The sequence below is a fragment of the Neofelis nebulosa genome, chromosome 9 (genome assembly GCF_028018385.1).
Source record: "Neofelis nebulosa isolate mNeoNeb1 chromosome 9, mNeoNeb1.pri, whole genome shotgun sequence".
In the NCBI taxonomy this organism is placed as follows: Eukaryota; Metazoa; Chordata; class Mammalia; order Carnivora; family Felidae; genus Neofelis; species Neofelis nebulosa.
The window spans coordinates 13,540,795-13,559,134 of record NC_080790.1 but is presented as its reverse complement, the minus strand read 5'-3'; the positions used below and the strand labels follow the sequence as shown (position 1 = coordinate 13,559,134).

The 18,340-nt window shown below is 43.1% G+C and overlaps 1 protein-coding gene across 1 annotated transcript in view; it reads right to left on the bottom strand.

The window, feature by feature from the left end:
- The window catches only part of VSNL1 (visinin like 1), a 98,281-nt gene that overhangs the window by 53,960 nt on the left and 25,981 nt on the right, over positions 1-18,340 (bottom strand). Inside the window, exon 2 of the mRNA XM_058682584.1 lies at positions 4,450-4,616. Coding sequence (XP_058538567.1) covers positions 4,450-4,611 — 162 coding nt within the window. The 5' untranslated portion in view covers positions 4,612-4,616. The remainder of the gene's footprint in view (positions 1-4,449; positions 4,617-18,340) is intronic.

Below are 18,340 nucleotides of genomic sequence, written 5' to 3'. Positions count from 1 at the left end.
CCCAGTAAAACAGCAACACTGAGGAAGGTGTTCATCAATCTGCTGATTAAATAGCCCAAGTGATTTTGATACACATTCAAGTTTTTTTGTAATTTTTTTAATGTTTGTTTATTTTTGAGAGTGGGGGGAGGGGCAGAGAGAGAGGGAGACACAGAGTCTGAAGCAGGCCCCAGGCTCTGAGTTGTCAGCACAGAGCCCAATGCGGGGTTCGAACTCACAAACTGTGAGATTATGACCTGAGCCAAAGTCGGATGCTTAATCGACTGAGCCACCCAGGTGCCCCAATACACATTCAAGTTTGAATTGGTCATGGATGTAGATCAGTTTTTTCATTTGCCAAGTCACTTGTCCAAACTCGCACAGTAAACAGGGCAGAATGAAATGCAAATGTTTTATTTCATATTCTATAAAACAAAGATTTTATACGTAAAATCTTACATTTATATGTTTGCATATAACTTCCAGAAAGCATGCCTTTTTCTTCTGATACTGGTTTTTAGGCATAAGAACACAATTTGTGAGTTAAGTTCTAAAACTCTATAAAGAATTATAGAATATGGTTTTGATACATCATTAACTAGAAAAATCTCCCTTGGTCTATCAAAAGATCTTTATCATAAAACATTTAGGTGCTCCAGAGTCTGTCATCATTTCTTTTTATTTGTTTTAATACATGTCTCTGAGTAGTTGTGTCAATAGAGTTTTGGTGAGTAGACTTACATTTCCAAAGCTTCAGGCCCAGAAAATTTCTTATTGAATGGGATTCCATCAATATTTTTTTTTTAAGTTTTTTTAAACGTTTATTTTTGAGACAATGCAAGAGACAGAGTGCAAGCAGCAGAGAGGCAGACAGAGGGGAGACAGAATCCGAAGCAGGCTCCAGGCTCCGAGCTGTCAGCCCAGAGCCCGACGCGGGGCTCAAACCCACGAACTGCAAGATCATGACCCGAGCCAAAGCCAGTCGCTCAACTGAGCCACCCAGGCGCCCCCCCTCAATATATTTTTGTAAAATAAACATGGTACCAAGGTTGAAAAAGGTAAAAAAAAAAAAACCAAATAACTATCTACTCAGACGTTTTATCTTCCAAAAGGCTAAGAGAAAAGTTTGCTTTTAATCATTGCATAAATTAGCTTCTTACTTTAGTATCTCATTTTGAAATTAACCTCTCCTTTTGCCCCACCAACAAGCATTTATGTCATTCTGCCTTGTATTGGGCTTAACTGTGTCCTCTCAATTAACCTGTGAGATCCTGGAGGACAGGCAGGACCATCCATTAGTCATTTCTGTATGTCTTCACTACAAGCTCCCTGAGAAGGAGATACACAGTCAGCATTTAATATAATTCACTCAAACAAACGCTTACTGATGTTTGCTCTGTGGCAGGCTCTATCCTAACCACTGGGTCTCATGTTGATTGAAATGGGGTGACTATGGTCTACAGGACTAAAGAATGAGCCTAACAAGGAAGACCCGTGCCCAGACCGGTGTTTTGCGAAGCTCGCTCCTGCAGCTGTATGTTGGAGGGGCTGGAGTGGGCTGATGGGGGCTGCCATGGAATCCAGTCATGAGGCAGGGCTGTGGGTTGCGGGGACGGTTGGCAAGCCCATCTTTAATACGCGTCCTACCTTCCCTCTTTCTATGACACCGGGCCTCATTTTTCTGAACCTCAGTTTTAAACATTTTGAAACATGGACTTAAGGAAGGGGTTCCTTTACATTTTGGATGCAAAGGCTTCTGAAGTTGAGAGTTTGTGGCTCTGGGCCTTGCAGAGGGGCCTTTCCCATTATTTTGCTCCTCCCCACACCCTGAAAAGAGTGGTTCTACAGCAGCCAGGTGTCTCTCCTAGAGCCTGAAATGGGTCATACTGGTGACCGTACCCGCACCAGGCTGACTACCCAGACAGGAGGGCAGCGGCCACGGGCAGAGTTGCTCGCTCAGCCGGATTCTAGGATGTCTCAGTGTCCACACTGAGACACAAGGAACTACAGAAACGTGCCTGTTCACCAGGGTAAGGACCGTGACTTGCCAAATATTTGCACTTTTCAGCAGCATTAAAGGAAGTTTTTTCTGTTAGCCCCTCTCTTGAGCCTCATTACACAATCCACATCTTTCTCTGGGCTTCTTCCTTCTAGCATATCGGAGCTGTCTTTTTTTTTTTTTTCTCTTCTCCTCTCCCTGTGTACACGGCATATTTCCTCTGTGGTTCTGCTTTGTATGATGTCCTTGGACAACTCTGGAAGGACAAGAAGACTTTGCTTGCTTTCTGACTATTTGACAGAAGAGCATAGGCTGAGTTTGAATATGGTTGTGAAGAGGCTGCCAGGAATCTAAACTCCACTCAGAAAGTCATATATTCTCTTCTTGGAATAAAAAAGTCCATTCTGGGGTGGAGTGAGAGAGGTGGAGGAGGTGGATGATGTTGGTAGATATACATCAGTTGTACCACAGCTGAGCCGTGTTTAATGTTTATATGCCCCCCGCCCCCACCTTGAGGCTGGTGCTCTTCCAGTGCTGAGTACTTTCAGTGTGTAAATGAAATACCTCATTTCCTGCATTTCAACTCTTTCTTCAAAGGCAAACTGCTCTCATTTGAAACAAATAGTGAGGAATGTGGCACACAGAGCTTTCTTAAACACAGTGACAGCTTGCATGACCTCCAGTGATATGAAAGTAGCTTTGACAAATCTCATTTGTCTGTACTTCCCTTGGGGCTGAGAGTGAAGACAGTTGTGAGGCTCAGGCTAACTCCTGGGTGATAAAATGTTAGAAGATGTGACTTTCAAAACTATGGAGAGTGGTCTAATCACTTAAGAAAATGCAAATGATCCCACTTCTCTGCAAAAGCAATTTATATCAATTGAACAATAAATGCACTTCTCAGCACCTCTACCTGAAAGAGCTCTACACGATAAAAACTAATTTCTTCGATCTTAGAAATGGCACAGTGATCTTACGATATACACACAGGCCACCCTAAGGGTACCTTTCGACACACATTTAAGGAGATAGTTTTGTATTTACCTGCGGCCCCCAGCTGCTCAGCTTTGTATTAATGAGAATTCTGTGTCCCTGACACTCATCAGTGGTCCTTACAGGGTTATTGAGCTTTTAATCATGCAATAAGCACCCATCTGCAAACTCACCACCCGAAACCGCAGCTACAACGTAGATACAATCTGTATCTACCCCTGTGGCCCTACTCCTATCCTGTCCCTTGCCTCTTCCCCATTGGATGTGGCCCCACCAGTCTGGATCCCGTATTCATCAATCTTGCTTTCCTTTTTATATGATTTTATTGCATTTATTGGTAGTCTTGTAAAATATTTTTGTAACCTTCTTTGTGTTTAATTTAGAATATTTTAAGACTCACTTTTTGCACTTAACGTGTCACTACAGATCAACTGTTTTGACTGCTATGTGAATACATCACAGTTTATTTTCCACTCTCCCTCTGATGGGCATTTGGGTTGTTTCCCAGTTTTGCTATTGTGAACAGTGCAGTTATAAGCATTCTTATACGTGCCCCTGCTTGTGCAAGGATGGAATTGCCAGACCACAAGCTATGTGAAACATTCAACTTCAGGAGGTAAAAACAATGCCTATACAATCATCCTCCACACATATATTCACGCGGATGGTTCAACTGCTCAAACTGATTGCTACACTTAAAGGATAAAAGCAACGTTTTCTATTTGGTATTTTAGTCAGAAAAAGTTAAAAGAAAAACAATGCATTTTTTCCACAAGGCTAGCGTTAGATAAGTGTACGCAAAATAGAATGTCTTAGATCCTGCCAAATCTAGAAACAATACAACTGATAAACCCAGACAAACCAAAATAATACCATTGCAGTAGAAATTATGCCTGCCATGGAACAGTTTTATCTAATGTCCAGGGTAAGATTCACTTGTAAACGGTACAAAATGCTGAGTTAAGAGTTCATTTTGTAGACCTTGATGCCCAAATGTATACCGGACCTCCCTACCCCTTTCCAAATGTGCTGATGTGGGAATCTAGGTTTCTTTCTTATCTGCATATAGGAAGACACCTTGTAGTGAAAAAGGGTCCAGGTACTTTCTCTTTAATGGAGAGAGGTGCAGATACCTTTAGCAAGCCAAACAATAGTATAATTAACAGCTTGTCAACAATCATCATCAAACACTGTATTATCTGAGATTTCTACTGTTCCTTCACCCAACACTGTCATCTTCTGAACTCTAGTCAGTGTTTTGGCTGAACAATTACTCTTCTTATTCAGAAACTGCTTGACTTACGTCTGGAAAAAACACACCCCTTTGCATTTTTAAAAATGTCCATTTTTTCCTTTTGGTTGGAAAACCACCAGGTTGAAACAGATAGGCTACTTGGAGTTGTAATTCCATAGGAAGCTACATTTCATGAAGACTGCATTTTGTGGCCTTAAGAAAACAAGAGGTGGAAACCATTTACCTTCACGTAGAGTTGCTGAAATTCCTCGAGGTTCAGCCTCCCACTTGGACAGTCCTTGAGGAATCCTTTGTACCACTGCTTGAGCTCATGCTCGTTAAACTCTGTGCTCTTCACCAGGTCCTCCATCACTTCAGGGGCCAGTTTGCTATTCTGTTTCCCCATTCTGCCTGAAGGAAAGCAAATTAATGCAATTAGCTGTGGTCATTTCAAGCTTGATTAGGAGCCACGTCAGAGTCCTGAGCAGCCCTTGGTGGGAACTCCCTCCCGTGTGTCAGGTCAAAGTCCCCCCAAGTCTGCCTCCTTCTATTTGGCATTCCAGTAGGGAGAGGACAGAACAAGACTCTTCTCACAACTCAAGAGGCAGCAGAGCTCAGCCTTCCCCGTCACGTGTCCCCTTTTACATGGCATAGATCCTACATGGAGAAAGAGCCATCCTTGTTTTTGCTCATGTAAAGTACATGGGAACTGTTTATGCCCTCTTTTTCTGAATTAAAATCCATTAGCACTTGCCGCCTAGGTGCCTAATGCTACATGTAGTTTGTAAGGATATTAAATGGGATTGTTGACACACGCAACGAGAAGGCTTTATAGCCAAGTGATCACAAACAGACTTGGGAAATCTGATCAGCAAATAACAGTGCATAAAATACATAAAATAATGTTACCTATATCAGTTATGTGCCAGGTTATTGACCGTTTGCCATGTATGTTACTTAGGGCAATATTAATGAACTGTTTTATCTTAAATTTCTTCCTAAATAAAATTATGTATATAATATATATGTTACACATATAGCATACAACTAAAGTATATATTATATATTATATATTATATAATAATTAAATATATATTATATAATAACTAAATATATATTATATTATATTGTATTGTATTATATTATATATATTATATAATAACTAAACTCTTTCAGATTTACTGTGATGGCTAATTAAGAAATAAGTAGGTAAACAAAGATAAACAATACTCCAAAATTAAACTATTTTTTGTATTAGTGCCAGAAAATTGAAGGTGATTTTTAAAAATTTCCCTTGAATGTTGTTGTTTTATAACAAAAAAAGAATGAAAACCAAGCTTAACCACAGACTGATTTAAAAAGCAAAATTAAACTGAAAATCTGAAGGACCACCAGAATAAGGAAAGTGCCACAAGATCTTCAAAACCCTGATGCGGGAACTGAATTAGGCTTTGAAAATTTTACCCCAGTGGATCTAGGCCTTCAATGTTCTTGAGACAAATTCTCTCTCAGGCTCCAGGCAGGTCTATACTTGCAATCACCCAGAAAGGGTAATCTCAACACATGCTTTGTTGGGGCTTTTTTTGCCTCCTTCTACAACAGATTCCATACCCATTGTCAGTGACCTGCCCTAACATTGAAAATCCTTTCACTGTAGTGAAACCAAACCACTCTTGCTACTTCCAGGGAAAGCTTCCTCCTCAGCATCATCCCAGCTGGACACAGTGAGAAGATATCATGAAAATGGCCATTTTTCTTCCAAATTCTTCTGTTTGAGCAAAGGACCGAGGAGCAGCCACTTTGCTCTTTTATCGTGGAGCGTCTCGACTGATTTTGGCTCTTAATTTCAAGCTCCATGTCTCTTATTAGCAACTGTCTCTTAATAATAGGTTACTGTGGGATTCCACAGCTGGATGTGGAAATCAAGTTGGGTACTCAGGTGTCAAGTGTAATTAAGCTGGGTAAGAACACTCTAATCCATGGTTACCCTGCTAATCGAAAGATATATTACCAAACTTTCAGGACTTCACTTTGTTGTTTGCAGTAGAGAATTACAAATTTTCATTTCTGCACTAGAATCTCACCTAACAATAACAGCTGCTGAATACTGAGGGTTGGCTGTGGGATAGGCACTGTGTTGAGCATTTTACCCTCGATCTTTGGCCCTATGACAGCTCTGCAATAAGGATTAGGGCAGCTCTCTTGTACAAGATCATACAAGTAATGCGTAGCAGAGCCAGATTTTGAACATGGATTAGCAAGACTCGAATGCACAATCACAGACAGACAGGTGGATGGAAGGCATTTCAGAAGGAACAGGAGGGGCAAAAGCAGGAAAGCTCTCAAGGCTGAATCAGTGCCTCTTGGCGCTGAAAGAAGGGATGAGAGAGGGATCAGTCACTTTGCCAGGCCCTAGTTGGGAAAAGACTGCTAGAGTTTACCAAAACCACAAGCCAGAGTGGGTCTGTATTAATGATGGGAAAATGGATTAAGGGTTATTAAAAACTGCCTTCAAAAATGCCTTTAGAAGGTCAACAGCGTGTCAGCTTCTCTCTTAAGCAAGGAAGCGTGGATTCTCCATGGATCATTTATGTTCCTGCTGACTGACTGGGGAGAGGGTGGTCTCACACAGGGAACACTGTCAGGACCATGAATCACCATTTTGGAGACTCAAATGCATCACTTCATGCTTCTTGGTTATGGGTCATGCTCAGCATTATCACTTAGGTGTGCCTGGCAGTAGATGGGTTACAGAGAAAATCAAATTCTGGCCTGGCTCAAAGCAGCATTGCCACTGCCTTCATCATCCCTTGTTTGGGTTCATGATCCTCACCGAGATCTCTGACCCCAGCCCACCTTCTGTATGGCTGCTTGAATGAATTTCTAAAATACAAACCTTGCTCTCTGAGCCTCTCCCTAAAACCGTCAATACTTCCCATTGTCTACAGGATGCAGCCCTATCTCCCTCGCCTGGCACCTGTCCTGCCTACTCACATCCTCATTTTCTGCCCATCTGTCTTTTCACTTGCTCAGCAGACTTCTTCTCTTTCTTTAAGTAGCCCCCGCTCACATGCTACCTCTTCTGTGAAACCTTTGCTGACTTTCCAAGGCTCGCTTAGGCATCCTTTCTCAAAGGCATCTCCACTCTCTTGTAAAAGATTTCATAGTCATTATTCATTACTCATTATCCAATCTACTGGATTGTTAGTTTCTTGGGAAAGAGGACTGTCTTTTATTTATCTTTGCATCCCTGCTACTTTGTACTAGGTGCTCAACAAATAATTTTTAAGGGGATGAATGAATGAGGGGCACAGTGGAGTCCACAGTCAAGGACCTTGGCACTGGCCTTCATCAGGTTGTGGTATTTGGTATGTTTCTTTCTGGGAAAGTCAGTCTCCTAGTAATGTATATATGAAAAGAGTCAATGCAATCATAAGTATAAATATAACATGCAGGCAACAGATGGGAAGAATGTTTCATTTAACTGTTTGGAAAATGGCCTGCCCCCACCCCCGTCAGAGACCATTTTTTTGTTGTCTTCGTCACTAAATTTTGAACATCTTCAAGCCAGAGCTCATGTCTTTTGTCTCAATATTCTCAGTATTTGGCATAAATGTGGTGCTTAGTAATATCTGATACGTGAAGGAAAGCATTGGGTTAACTCTCCCCATCTATACTCCCCTTGTCCTGGGGCTGCAGTGATATGGGCCAGTAGTGTCTTTCATTATGGCAGCAGGACAACAGAAAGGGTAAAAATGACAGTAAAGCGTATCATATTCCCAATAAAAAGATTTCATGACATAAATAACATAAAATAAAATATTCCATGTGTGGGGGGGGCTGCAGGTTATCCCAGCTCTGTTTCTAGTTCATTCTGTGATCTTGAGGCAAATCCTTTCTTCCTCTGTTGCTCAGTTTCCCCATTTGAAAAACAAATGAGTTGGAACACATGACCTTTAAGGCCCTTCCAACCCCATCATTCACGGATCTGTAGCATAAGTTCTGTAAATATGAAAATATGAGTCACAGATTTGAAGTTGGTTTGTCTTGAAAGAGTCCACACAGGTTGGTTTTGTGGATTCTTTACCTGGGCGCCTGTTGGTACTTGAACATTTGTTGCCTAAGAAGGGAGGGCACAGGCACTTGAGTGCATTATTTTAAAGTTGGCATTCCAGTCTATTAAGACAGGCATAGAACAGGACCAGTGATGGGCACCAGGAATGGGCCTGTGGGTGATGAAAGCCCAGCACCAAATTGCAAATGATACCCGGAAAAGACCATGTTTTCATACTCTACAGTTTACAAGTCTTCATGCGGCAACATTTACCCACGCAACAACCCAGTAAGAAAGAGATTATTATCATCTGCCTTTTACTGATGAGGACTTTGAGGCTCAGGGAGAATGAGTACTTCGCCTTAGCTCAACCAGCTAATAAAGCTTTGCTCAGAATACATGTCGTTCTCCAGAACCCCACTGGTTTCCTGATACAGGCTGTCATATTCTCTTGCCTGGATTCTGCAGCCACCTTCTAACTGGTTTTCCTGCCTTGAGTTCTGCCCACCTCTCTTCCACTTCCAGCCACGTCTCCAGAGCAGAAGAGGCAGAACATGAACGAGTGCCCTTAGAACAGATCTGAGAGACTTCCTAAAGGAGGAAAAGACCACCAGGGGAGGTAAGGAGCACCCATGGGCATTTTTCCTCCACAAACCCTTTGGGTCCGAGAGAAGATTGAAGTAGTGTGTGTGTGTGTGTGTGTGTGTGTGTGTGTGTTGCCCTGAGCTGGTCATTTACCCACTCTGATATCTAAGTCCAACCTCCTAGAACACAACAGGGTCATCTGTGTGCAATGAGGCACACAGAACAGCAGGCCTGGCTTTTCACAGGTAATCTGGCCATCAGCCTGGCTGAATCCTGGCAAGATTCACGCAAAGACTGGGGGCTGAGAGAGAGAGGCCCAGCCACATATGCAGATACACACAGGATAAGCATACCAGTGGGGAACGAGGCCTGGAAGCAGGGCTCAGAGCAGAGAAAGAGCTTTAGAGGCTCAGTTGGAGGCTGATGGAATATAGCCATGTGTGGAAAGAGTCTTAAATGGGAGCAGAGCTCGTTGTAGTGTAAGATTACCTGGGCCAACTTTGAATACATCAGGTGCTTTCTCTAAGCCCTGGGCTCCTCACTTGTACACTGGAATAACTAGAAGAGACGGGCCTTTTCATGCTTAGATTCCTGCCCGGATGGCTCTTTGTTTCCCTTACCACCTGTCTAAACTTGACTCCTCCTGCAAGGCTCGGTTCCATTGCTGTCTTCTCTTTGACACTTGACAAGTTCCTACCACTCTCCCTTCTTCTTCTTGATAGCATAGTTTGCATCAACAATGACCCTGGCCTGGTTAGCTCTGGGCAGCTCAGCTCGGCAGACAGGTATAGGTGTCGTCTACAAGAAAGGTTCTGTGCTAGGCATGGTGGGATATACAGAGAAGATGTGGTTCCAATCTTGGAAAGCTCAGAACTGGATGCAGGAGACCTTCACGCCCCTGGGGATGTGGGATCTGATGACATGACTGCCCAGAGCAGAGACCTATGGAGCACTGGGGACAGAGAGACAAATGCCCACCAGATCAGGCAACTTCACCTGTGGTGGTCTTCAGGTGACAGCTCTAAACTAGAGTTCCCCAAATGTGCCTGAGTAAAAGAATCATCCTTATCTAGTGAAAAATGCAGCTTCCTGGGGTGCCTGGGCGATTCAGTCAGTTAACCCTCCAACTTGGGTTCAGGTCATGATCTTGCAGATTGTGAGTTTGAGCCCCATTTTGGGCTCTGTGTTGCCAGTTCAGAGCCTGGAGCCTGCTTCAGATTCTGTGTCTCCCTCTCTCTCTATCCCTCCTCTACTTATGCTCTCTCTCTCTCTCTCTCTCTCTCCCTCAAAAATAAATAAACATTAAAAAAAATTTTTTTTAAATGCAGCTTCCTAAGACCCTCCTTTAGAAGGAAATCTGTACTTATAACAAGCAACGCATGTCAACTGGGGGAGCAGTGATGAAAATCATGAACAAAAATCAAAGTAGATGGTCTGAGGAGAAGACACACAGAGCAGCACAGACATAACCTAAGTTCTCGCTAATGGCTCGCGCTCTCCTTCTGACACCCCTGATGTTGTCTCAAGATCCTGTACTGGGACTAACATTAAGAATTTAAAAATCACACAACTCGGGAAGACCAAAGTTGAAAAGATTTGCCCCTGCGTTCTTCTGCTTTTAATCCCCTTGATTTTAGGTTAGAGAGCTTGAGAATCTCGAAGATCGCACGGGCACCCAATGGCCGGCCAAGTGGGGATGAGAACCCTGGTCTCCTGACCCGGCTGGGGGATCCCACCCTCCAACCCCAGCAGCACGCCGTCCTCAGGCCAAACACCCAAAGCTTGCAAGCCAGGATGCACGTTTATCTCCCAGCTGGGTTGTTGAAACAATCTCCATCACCACCTCCCTGGGATGCTATAAACAAATGACAGGAGGTTGCTAGTTTCCAGAGATGGTTAAAGCAACGCTGAAAACCATGCCTCAAAGTTGCCCAGCACATTGTGTGGGGTTTTCTTTTCTAATAAGGACAATTATCTGACACAATGGCTCTTTCTGCCTCTCTCCTCTGTAGCCTCCTCAACAGAGTATTCTCAAGCCTCTAGCAGCATCTCCCCAAAGGCAGAGTGTGGATCCCAGGCTGGCCTTTCTTGTCCCCTTTCTCTGGGGACCCCCGCGGCTTCAGAAAAGGGGAAAAATGCTTTCTTTTGGCATTCTTTGATGACTTTACCTCAAGCCCTGAACCTCATGGGATTACAGCTCAGGTCTGGCCTGCAAGCATAAAACAGGTAAGGTTAGGAGGGACTGAATCCCTGGGGACTCAAGATAAGGCATGAGTACTTATTTGATCTGTAATAAATGAGGAAAAACATTTTGATGGCAGTGGCAATGGCACCATCAGGGCAAATGACAAGAGTTCCAACCCAGAAAGGATAATAAATACATGGAGGTGAAAGCAGAAGTGGGTCCCACGGATCAATCATCTGATCTGACCCCTATGTTTTCTAGAAGAGTCCCAGGAAGGTTAGGGGAATACAGCAAGTCCGTGACAGTGCCTAGCAGCACCTTGGCTACTAAGCCTGGGTAAGAAGACTTGGAGGCTGCTATAATGCCCAGGTCTGTGACCCTTGGGTACTGATTTGTGTTGAGGGTCCTAGGCCCTGCAGGACTAAAGAGCCAATCTATGTCCCTGTCACCAGGCTGTGAAAAGTGGCCTCCCTCTCTAGGCCTGTCCCAGTTGTTTCCAGCCAAGTTGCCACCTGAACAGTCTCTCTGCCGCTCAGGGGTGGAGTCTGAAGTTTCCTAGGGCCTTAGCTGGGGACAGCCCTGACCAGGATGGGAACCGCTTGTGAACATTAGCCCTTGGATCTGACTAGGTGGTTCCAAACTAAAACCTACCTGGTAACAAGGTGGCCAGGTGCTCAGGGACTCTGATCTACAAGGCATCAAGTGGCCTAACTGGCTTTGGGGGTCCGACTCAATTACCTTCTTCCTCCTTGCCCAGGCACAAAGAGCATCTCTTAAACATCTGGGAAGTGTGGCTAAACCCGAAGCCACACTTGGCGCCCCGGTGTTGGGCTATAACTTTGGAAAAATTTCTACTCAGACTCAGTTTCCCTTTCACCCCCTCTTACAAGTTCTTTTCCTTTTCTATTGGGACACAATGTCTCTTTTATTTTTCACTGGACGTAGTTTGGTGGGACAAAAATAAGTATCCTGGGGGCAGACCTGGATCAAATGATGTTCCTGCTGCATAGAGAACATCTATGGTGTTCTATGATAAGCTACTCAGCCCACTGGAGCCTCAGTTTACTCATTTGTCAAATGGAAATGATGAAATTTGCTCACAAGGTTGTTATGGGAATTAATGAGATAACACATTGAATTATTTCCCACAGTGCCTGCCACATAGCAGATGTTCAACAAACAGTAGCTATTATTATCTTTATCATGGGACCCAGCAGACTGGATGGCTCCAGAAGATGGGGAGGCAGACATTTCATGATTCAGGCCTCGATATCTAGGCGTCACCTTAACCCTGACATCTCATACCAGACCTGGTATGTGTAAACAGAAGTACACATACTGCGGCACTTGGGAAATTTTACTGTGGTCCTGCTTCCTGCTTCTTCTCCTCCAAGTAAAAGTGCTTCATATCCAACCTGACAGAGGGAAGTCATCTGAGGACCCCACAGCCTTGACTAAGCATCAACTGTTGAGTGAAGTTTCCATCTAATTCCCCACTCACCCACTGAACAGAAGTGTAAGCTGATTAATAGCTGGTAACCTTTCTTTTTTTTTTTTTTTTTTTTTTTCAACGTTTTTTATTTATTTTTGGGACAGAGAGAGACATAGCATGAACGGGGGAGGGGCAGAGAGAGAGGGAGACACAGAATCGGAAACAGGCTCCAGGCTCTGAGCCATCAGCCCAGAGCCTGACGCGGGGCTCGAACTCACTGACCGCGAGATCGTGGCCTGGCTGAAGTCGGACGCTTAACCGACTGCGTCACCCAGGCGCCCCATAGCTGGTAACCTTTCATCTGGGAGTGTTTCAAGCAGCCACCCACTTTTCTGCATCTTATTTTTACTTCCTGGTACATCTTTCTCCAACCATTCTATGTGTTCTGAGCATTGATTTCTATGAAAGGAAACAGGCCGTCTCCGGCAGTGTCAGAACCTCACTTAGTTCTGTGAGGTAACAGAGGAAATGCTTTCATTAATAATCACAGCCTTCTGTCCAACAGATTGTGTGCTAGGTTGTGCTGCCAGGTCCCAGTGGGGAAGGACCGTGGCCCTTATCTCAGAGCAGCAGGGAGCTGCGGGAGAGAATCACAGAGCAGGGGCGCCTGCGTCACCTGCACATCACCAGTCCCCGGGCTGGGAGCAGCCTTGAGCATCAGCGGTCAGGATAGACATCCAAGTCCTTGCTCTCAGAAGTATCTGAGATATCTATCCTGATGGGAGAGTGACATGTCCAAGTGTCTATAGGTGGTGGCAAAGTCACTCAAGTCTTCCGATTCTCAGGCTGGTGGTCTTTCCTTTCTGAGAGCTGTTTGCACTTACTGTGTCCCTATATTGTTATTTCTACAATAATTCTTAAAAAATAGTTTAACTCATGCAGGTGGGTCTTAAATACAGAGAGTTTGAAAGTCTCAAACAAACTTATAGAAGTAAACTTTACTTACTTATAGAAGTAAATGTTCTATTTGAAGGGAGAATGACACTAAAAATTCATTCATTCATTCAGTGATTCAAGAATCTTTTATTCAATATTATGCTATATTGCAAAGATAAAGATGGCTTCCAAATCATCTCCAAGGTAAGCTTTTCCTGAATACTAGATAATATCTCCATCTGCCTGTTAGACATTTCCACCTTTGTATCCTACAACCATACCAAACTCAATATATCTTCCTGCGCTCCTCTCTCAGTAAATGACCCTGCCATCTGCCCAGGGTCCATTCAGAGCCTGGGGGTTGTGCAGGATTCTACCTCTCATCACATCCCTGTATCCGACCAATCATCAAGTGAAATAGTTTGTAGATCCTACTTCCTAACTTTCTTTCAAAATCCATCAGCTTCTTTCTTGCCACTACCTTAGTTGAGACTGCCATCATCTCTCACTTTTATCATTATCCAAACTTCCAAACTTGCTTCCCATCGACAGTCTTGCCCTCCTGAAATCCATCTTCCACATAATAGCCAAATGACCTTTCTAAAACACCAAATCCAATTATGCCACTGTCCTGCTTAACCCCTTTAGTGGACTCCCATTAGCCTCACCCTGAATCCAATCCGCAGCAGGCTTTCCAGACCACTCACCTGGGCCACTGCTGCCCCACACCCAGGAGCTCTTCAGTTTCACTCCTGCCCGTGATCCAACTTGCTGCATCAACTTGAACCTCTGGTTGTGTACTAGCTATTCCTTTGGCTTTGAGGGCAGTTCCTATTAGCTCCCCTTTAGCCTTCTAGTAAATTCCAAACCATGTTCTAGACATAGATGAGACACCTCATCTGGGGTGACTTCACTATCTGGCTTCCTCTTTTACACCCTGACTCTTGTATACACTGCTGTCACCACGCCACCTGCCAGGGCATGGTCGCTGTAAGGCACGTCTGCCCACCGTAAGGCACGTCTGCCACCTCCCTAGACCTGGGCTTCCCCAAGGGCAGAGTGATTGTCAGGTTAGCCTCAGATTACACTGAACAGGTGCCCAAGAAATGCTGTTGAACCAATTAATTACGATGTGATCTCTGTCAACAACTAGCTAGAGCTTATCAGCTGAGCGATAAGAGAGAACATATGAAACGGAGATCAAAGATGAATGTGCTAAGTGCCATTAGGGAGACACCAGCAACGTGGAGAGAGACAGGGAGGGAGGAACAAAGAAAGAGGGAGGTGTGGGAGGGAACTCTAGGGAACCAGTAATAAAACTACTTTAGGAGCTGAAAAACTGTGTGAAGAATTATTTGCAAAGTAGTCCTTCAAAATTATCTCAAGGAAACAATCACAAAAATCCAGAGATGTATATACTAGGATGTTTACTCCAGCATTGTTTAAAATAATTTTAAAAACCCTACCTTCTAAGAAACAACTTAAATGTCCGTCATAGAAAACTAGTTAAATTGATTTGGTTATAACCGCACAATGGAAATTATGAAGCCATTAGAAGTAGTAATAGAGATCTACATCTAATGACATACATTGGTATTGATTTGATGTCATTTATTTACATTAAAACATGTGAATATACAAAACAACTATGTATTTTTAAGGATAAACACTTAACTGAGGACATGTATTAAACACAGTAGAATGGAAGAGGAAAGTGGGAGTACAGAAAATAAAAAAAATATTTATAATAAAATCCAAAAAGGGCTTTATATATACAATGATGACAGTGTGCCATGAACACAGGAGTATGATTACCATAAATGTGCACTTGAGGTCCAGAAAAAGAAAGAAAAGAGGAGAGAAGACATTGCAATACTGTTAAGTTAGAAAAGCAAGTCATAAGACAGTATGTGTATCACCTTGCCTTTGCTTTATGCAAGCTTTGCTTTATGCAAGCTCAAGCTTGTGTGCACAGAAACTTTGGGCAGTACATAATTTACATCAAAATCTTAACAGTGGTTATGACTGCTGGTGGTATAATGGTAATATTTCATTTCTTAATATCTTTCTGAACTTTTTATAATGAGCACATGTAACATTTATAATCATAAAAAATATATAAATAATCTCAACAAACAAAATGTCTTTTGTTCAGAAAATAGTCTCAGGCATCCTGGAAAGGGAACTTCCAAGATGCTTTGAATTAATGCCACTCCCTTTTCCAACAATTGATGCAGCAATATGTCAGGGTTCACTTCCAGACCAAAGACCACTCTGAGGACTATCTTGGGTAGCTCTGGGTGAAATGATGAACATGGAGGAGAGGCTCAGAAGAACCCTGAATCTGCCACCTTCTCACCCATCTCAAAAGCCCTGGAGAAGCATTGATGGGGAGACAAAGTGTGGCCAGGTCAGAGTTCCTGACCCTCAGAATCTATCATGTCAGGAAACCTCTCTGAGGCTCAGCTCTACCATGTGAGACTGATGATGATAATATCAATCTTGATGTGTTATCACAAGGTTTAAATGAGATATAAGATAGAAAAGAGCTTTGTAAATGCTAAAGCACTCTCCAGTATTCATTATAATAACTGAAATTCAAATTCAAAAGATAGAAAAGATGATGATCCCAGAGATCATCACTTATGGCTGCCTAAGGCTGGATTAAGATTGTCTAATGAGGTCCAGAGAGATCTACTTGAAGGTCAAAGGAAAGAGGTAAGAAGGTGAAAGGGAGCAGAATTTGCTACCCCAATCTATGCCTGTTCGGTGTAGGGTTATTTTAGGCTGAGTATATTTAAGAAACAGAAGACATAGGGCAATCTCTAACAGATGAGTAGAAGTTACCCTTCTGAAAGAGACATTTATATTCATAAGAGAAATCTCCATTTGTAAGGGTGTCTCACTTTGGAGCTTCAAGGGGGAGATGACTAAATCTCTAGAAACTCTGTCAATGGAGAAGGCAACTGAATTAAATGTGCATAACAACCATACCCTTGTTTACTGTTTTGCTTGACAGACCCCCCAAACTGCCTTCTGTCCCTCACATTCTATTTGTGTTTAGCTGGAGATGATATTTAAGGTGATGATTTGGTCCATTTTGGTTTTCCTGGGTATCTCCTTTGTATGCAAGAGGTATACATGTTATCAGACTTATGTTTGTTTTCCTCCTGTTGACTTGTCTTTTATTATGGGGGGCCAGGGGTGGGAATCTTAGCCAAGAACCTGGAAAGGTTAAGCGAAAATTATTTTTCCTCCCCTACAAAGGCTTTGGAAACAGTAGCATCACTGGATGTGTCTGTGGATCAACCTTCCTTACCTTCTTTCCAGGAAATAAGGAAATGGTGATTCACAGTCTTCAACTTGGAGCTGTTGACTATAAAGCCAACTGACATTCTCAGGAAACGTTTTCCAGGGCCCTCCCAAATAGCCTGTGTGGACTGTCTGCTTTGACAGGTTGGTGGACCACGACTTTCCCTAATGCACAGAGCTGGGTTCAAGTCCCAACTCCACCAGTGTTTTCCTGTGTGACCTTAGCCACAGTTGGCTTCCATTTTGAGCTTCGGTTTTCTCATCTCCAAAAATTCTATCAAAGTTTCCACCTCACCTAATTCACTAGGTCATTGTAATGGACAAATCTTATAAATGGTAAAATTGTTTCTAGCTCTTAATCTAGGGCACTTTCTGGACATCTCAGGAAAGAAAACAAGATCTGGATATATGGAAAGAAGTGGGTTTATTAGGCAGGGGAAAAGAGAATGAGTAAATTGCAAATCCTAGCACGAAAGAGAAAAGACACCTGTTGACAGGCAGCCAATAGAAGGTTGACAAGCTGGAGGAAGAGGGAGGCAACCATGGGCCCCTTCTTGGAGCTCTGGGAGGTGGATGGAAAGGACATATTTACCAAAGGTTGCTGGAGGAGTGCTGACCCTCTCCAGTGAGGTTCCTGTCTTTGATGTGTTTCCAGTTCTGAATTTTGCTCACCCTGTCCTTGCTGGGCCTTTGTGAAGTATCCAGCAAGGCTGGAACAAAGCACTTTATTGTGGTGCTTGAAAAATATCTTGGCTAAAAGGGACAATGCCAAGGCTGAGTGGGCTAAAATTAGACCTTCCGGTTCTGTTTGACTTGGCAGTTGTGTGCACAGGCTGCTAACGTGGCATCCTCCACCGGCCTCCCTCCCGGACGGCCATGTGCCTTCTGAGAGCACAGGTAACATGTGCTGAGGGAGAGGAAGTGCTGCTTCCTCTGGCACCCTGTGGGGATGACAAATGCTTCTGGGCTGTGTCACTGTCACTTGGAGCAGTATGTTGAGTAATAATTTGAAGGGATATGTTTCCCCATCAGCCAATTTGCATATTGAATATTAAATATGAATATTAAATAAATATTGCATATGAATAGTCAATCATATCTCTACTTCCCATTAATCTAATGCCCTTCCACACTGAAACCAAAAGGAAATCTCAAGACATATATATCATATTATACATTTGAAACTTTTACTAACCTTTACCTAAGAACTTACAACTTCACCTATGTAACCAAGGCAGAACCCAAAGAATCAGTCACAAGTAGCTTCTTCCATCATGCTGTGCAGTGATGGCATCTACAAGGAAGAGCATAGGCCTAGGAGTTAGAGAGGGAGATCCCGAACCCTTGCATGTCCATTAACTTGTAACTTTGGGCAAGTTCCTGAACCTTTCCTATCCCGTTCTTTAAACTTTAAGTTGTGTATGTTAATAACTACCTCAAAATCTTAAATGAAACACACAAACAAGCAGACAAACACAAAACAGAAAGAGACTCATGAACACAGAGAATAAGCTGATGATTGCCACAGGGAAGGGGGTGGGAGGATGGGCCAAATAGGTGAAGGGGATTAAGCGGTACAAATTTCCAATTATAAAATAAATAAGGCATCAGGATGAAAAGTACAGCATAGG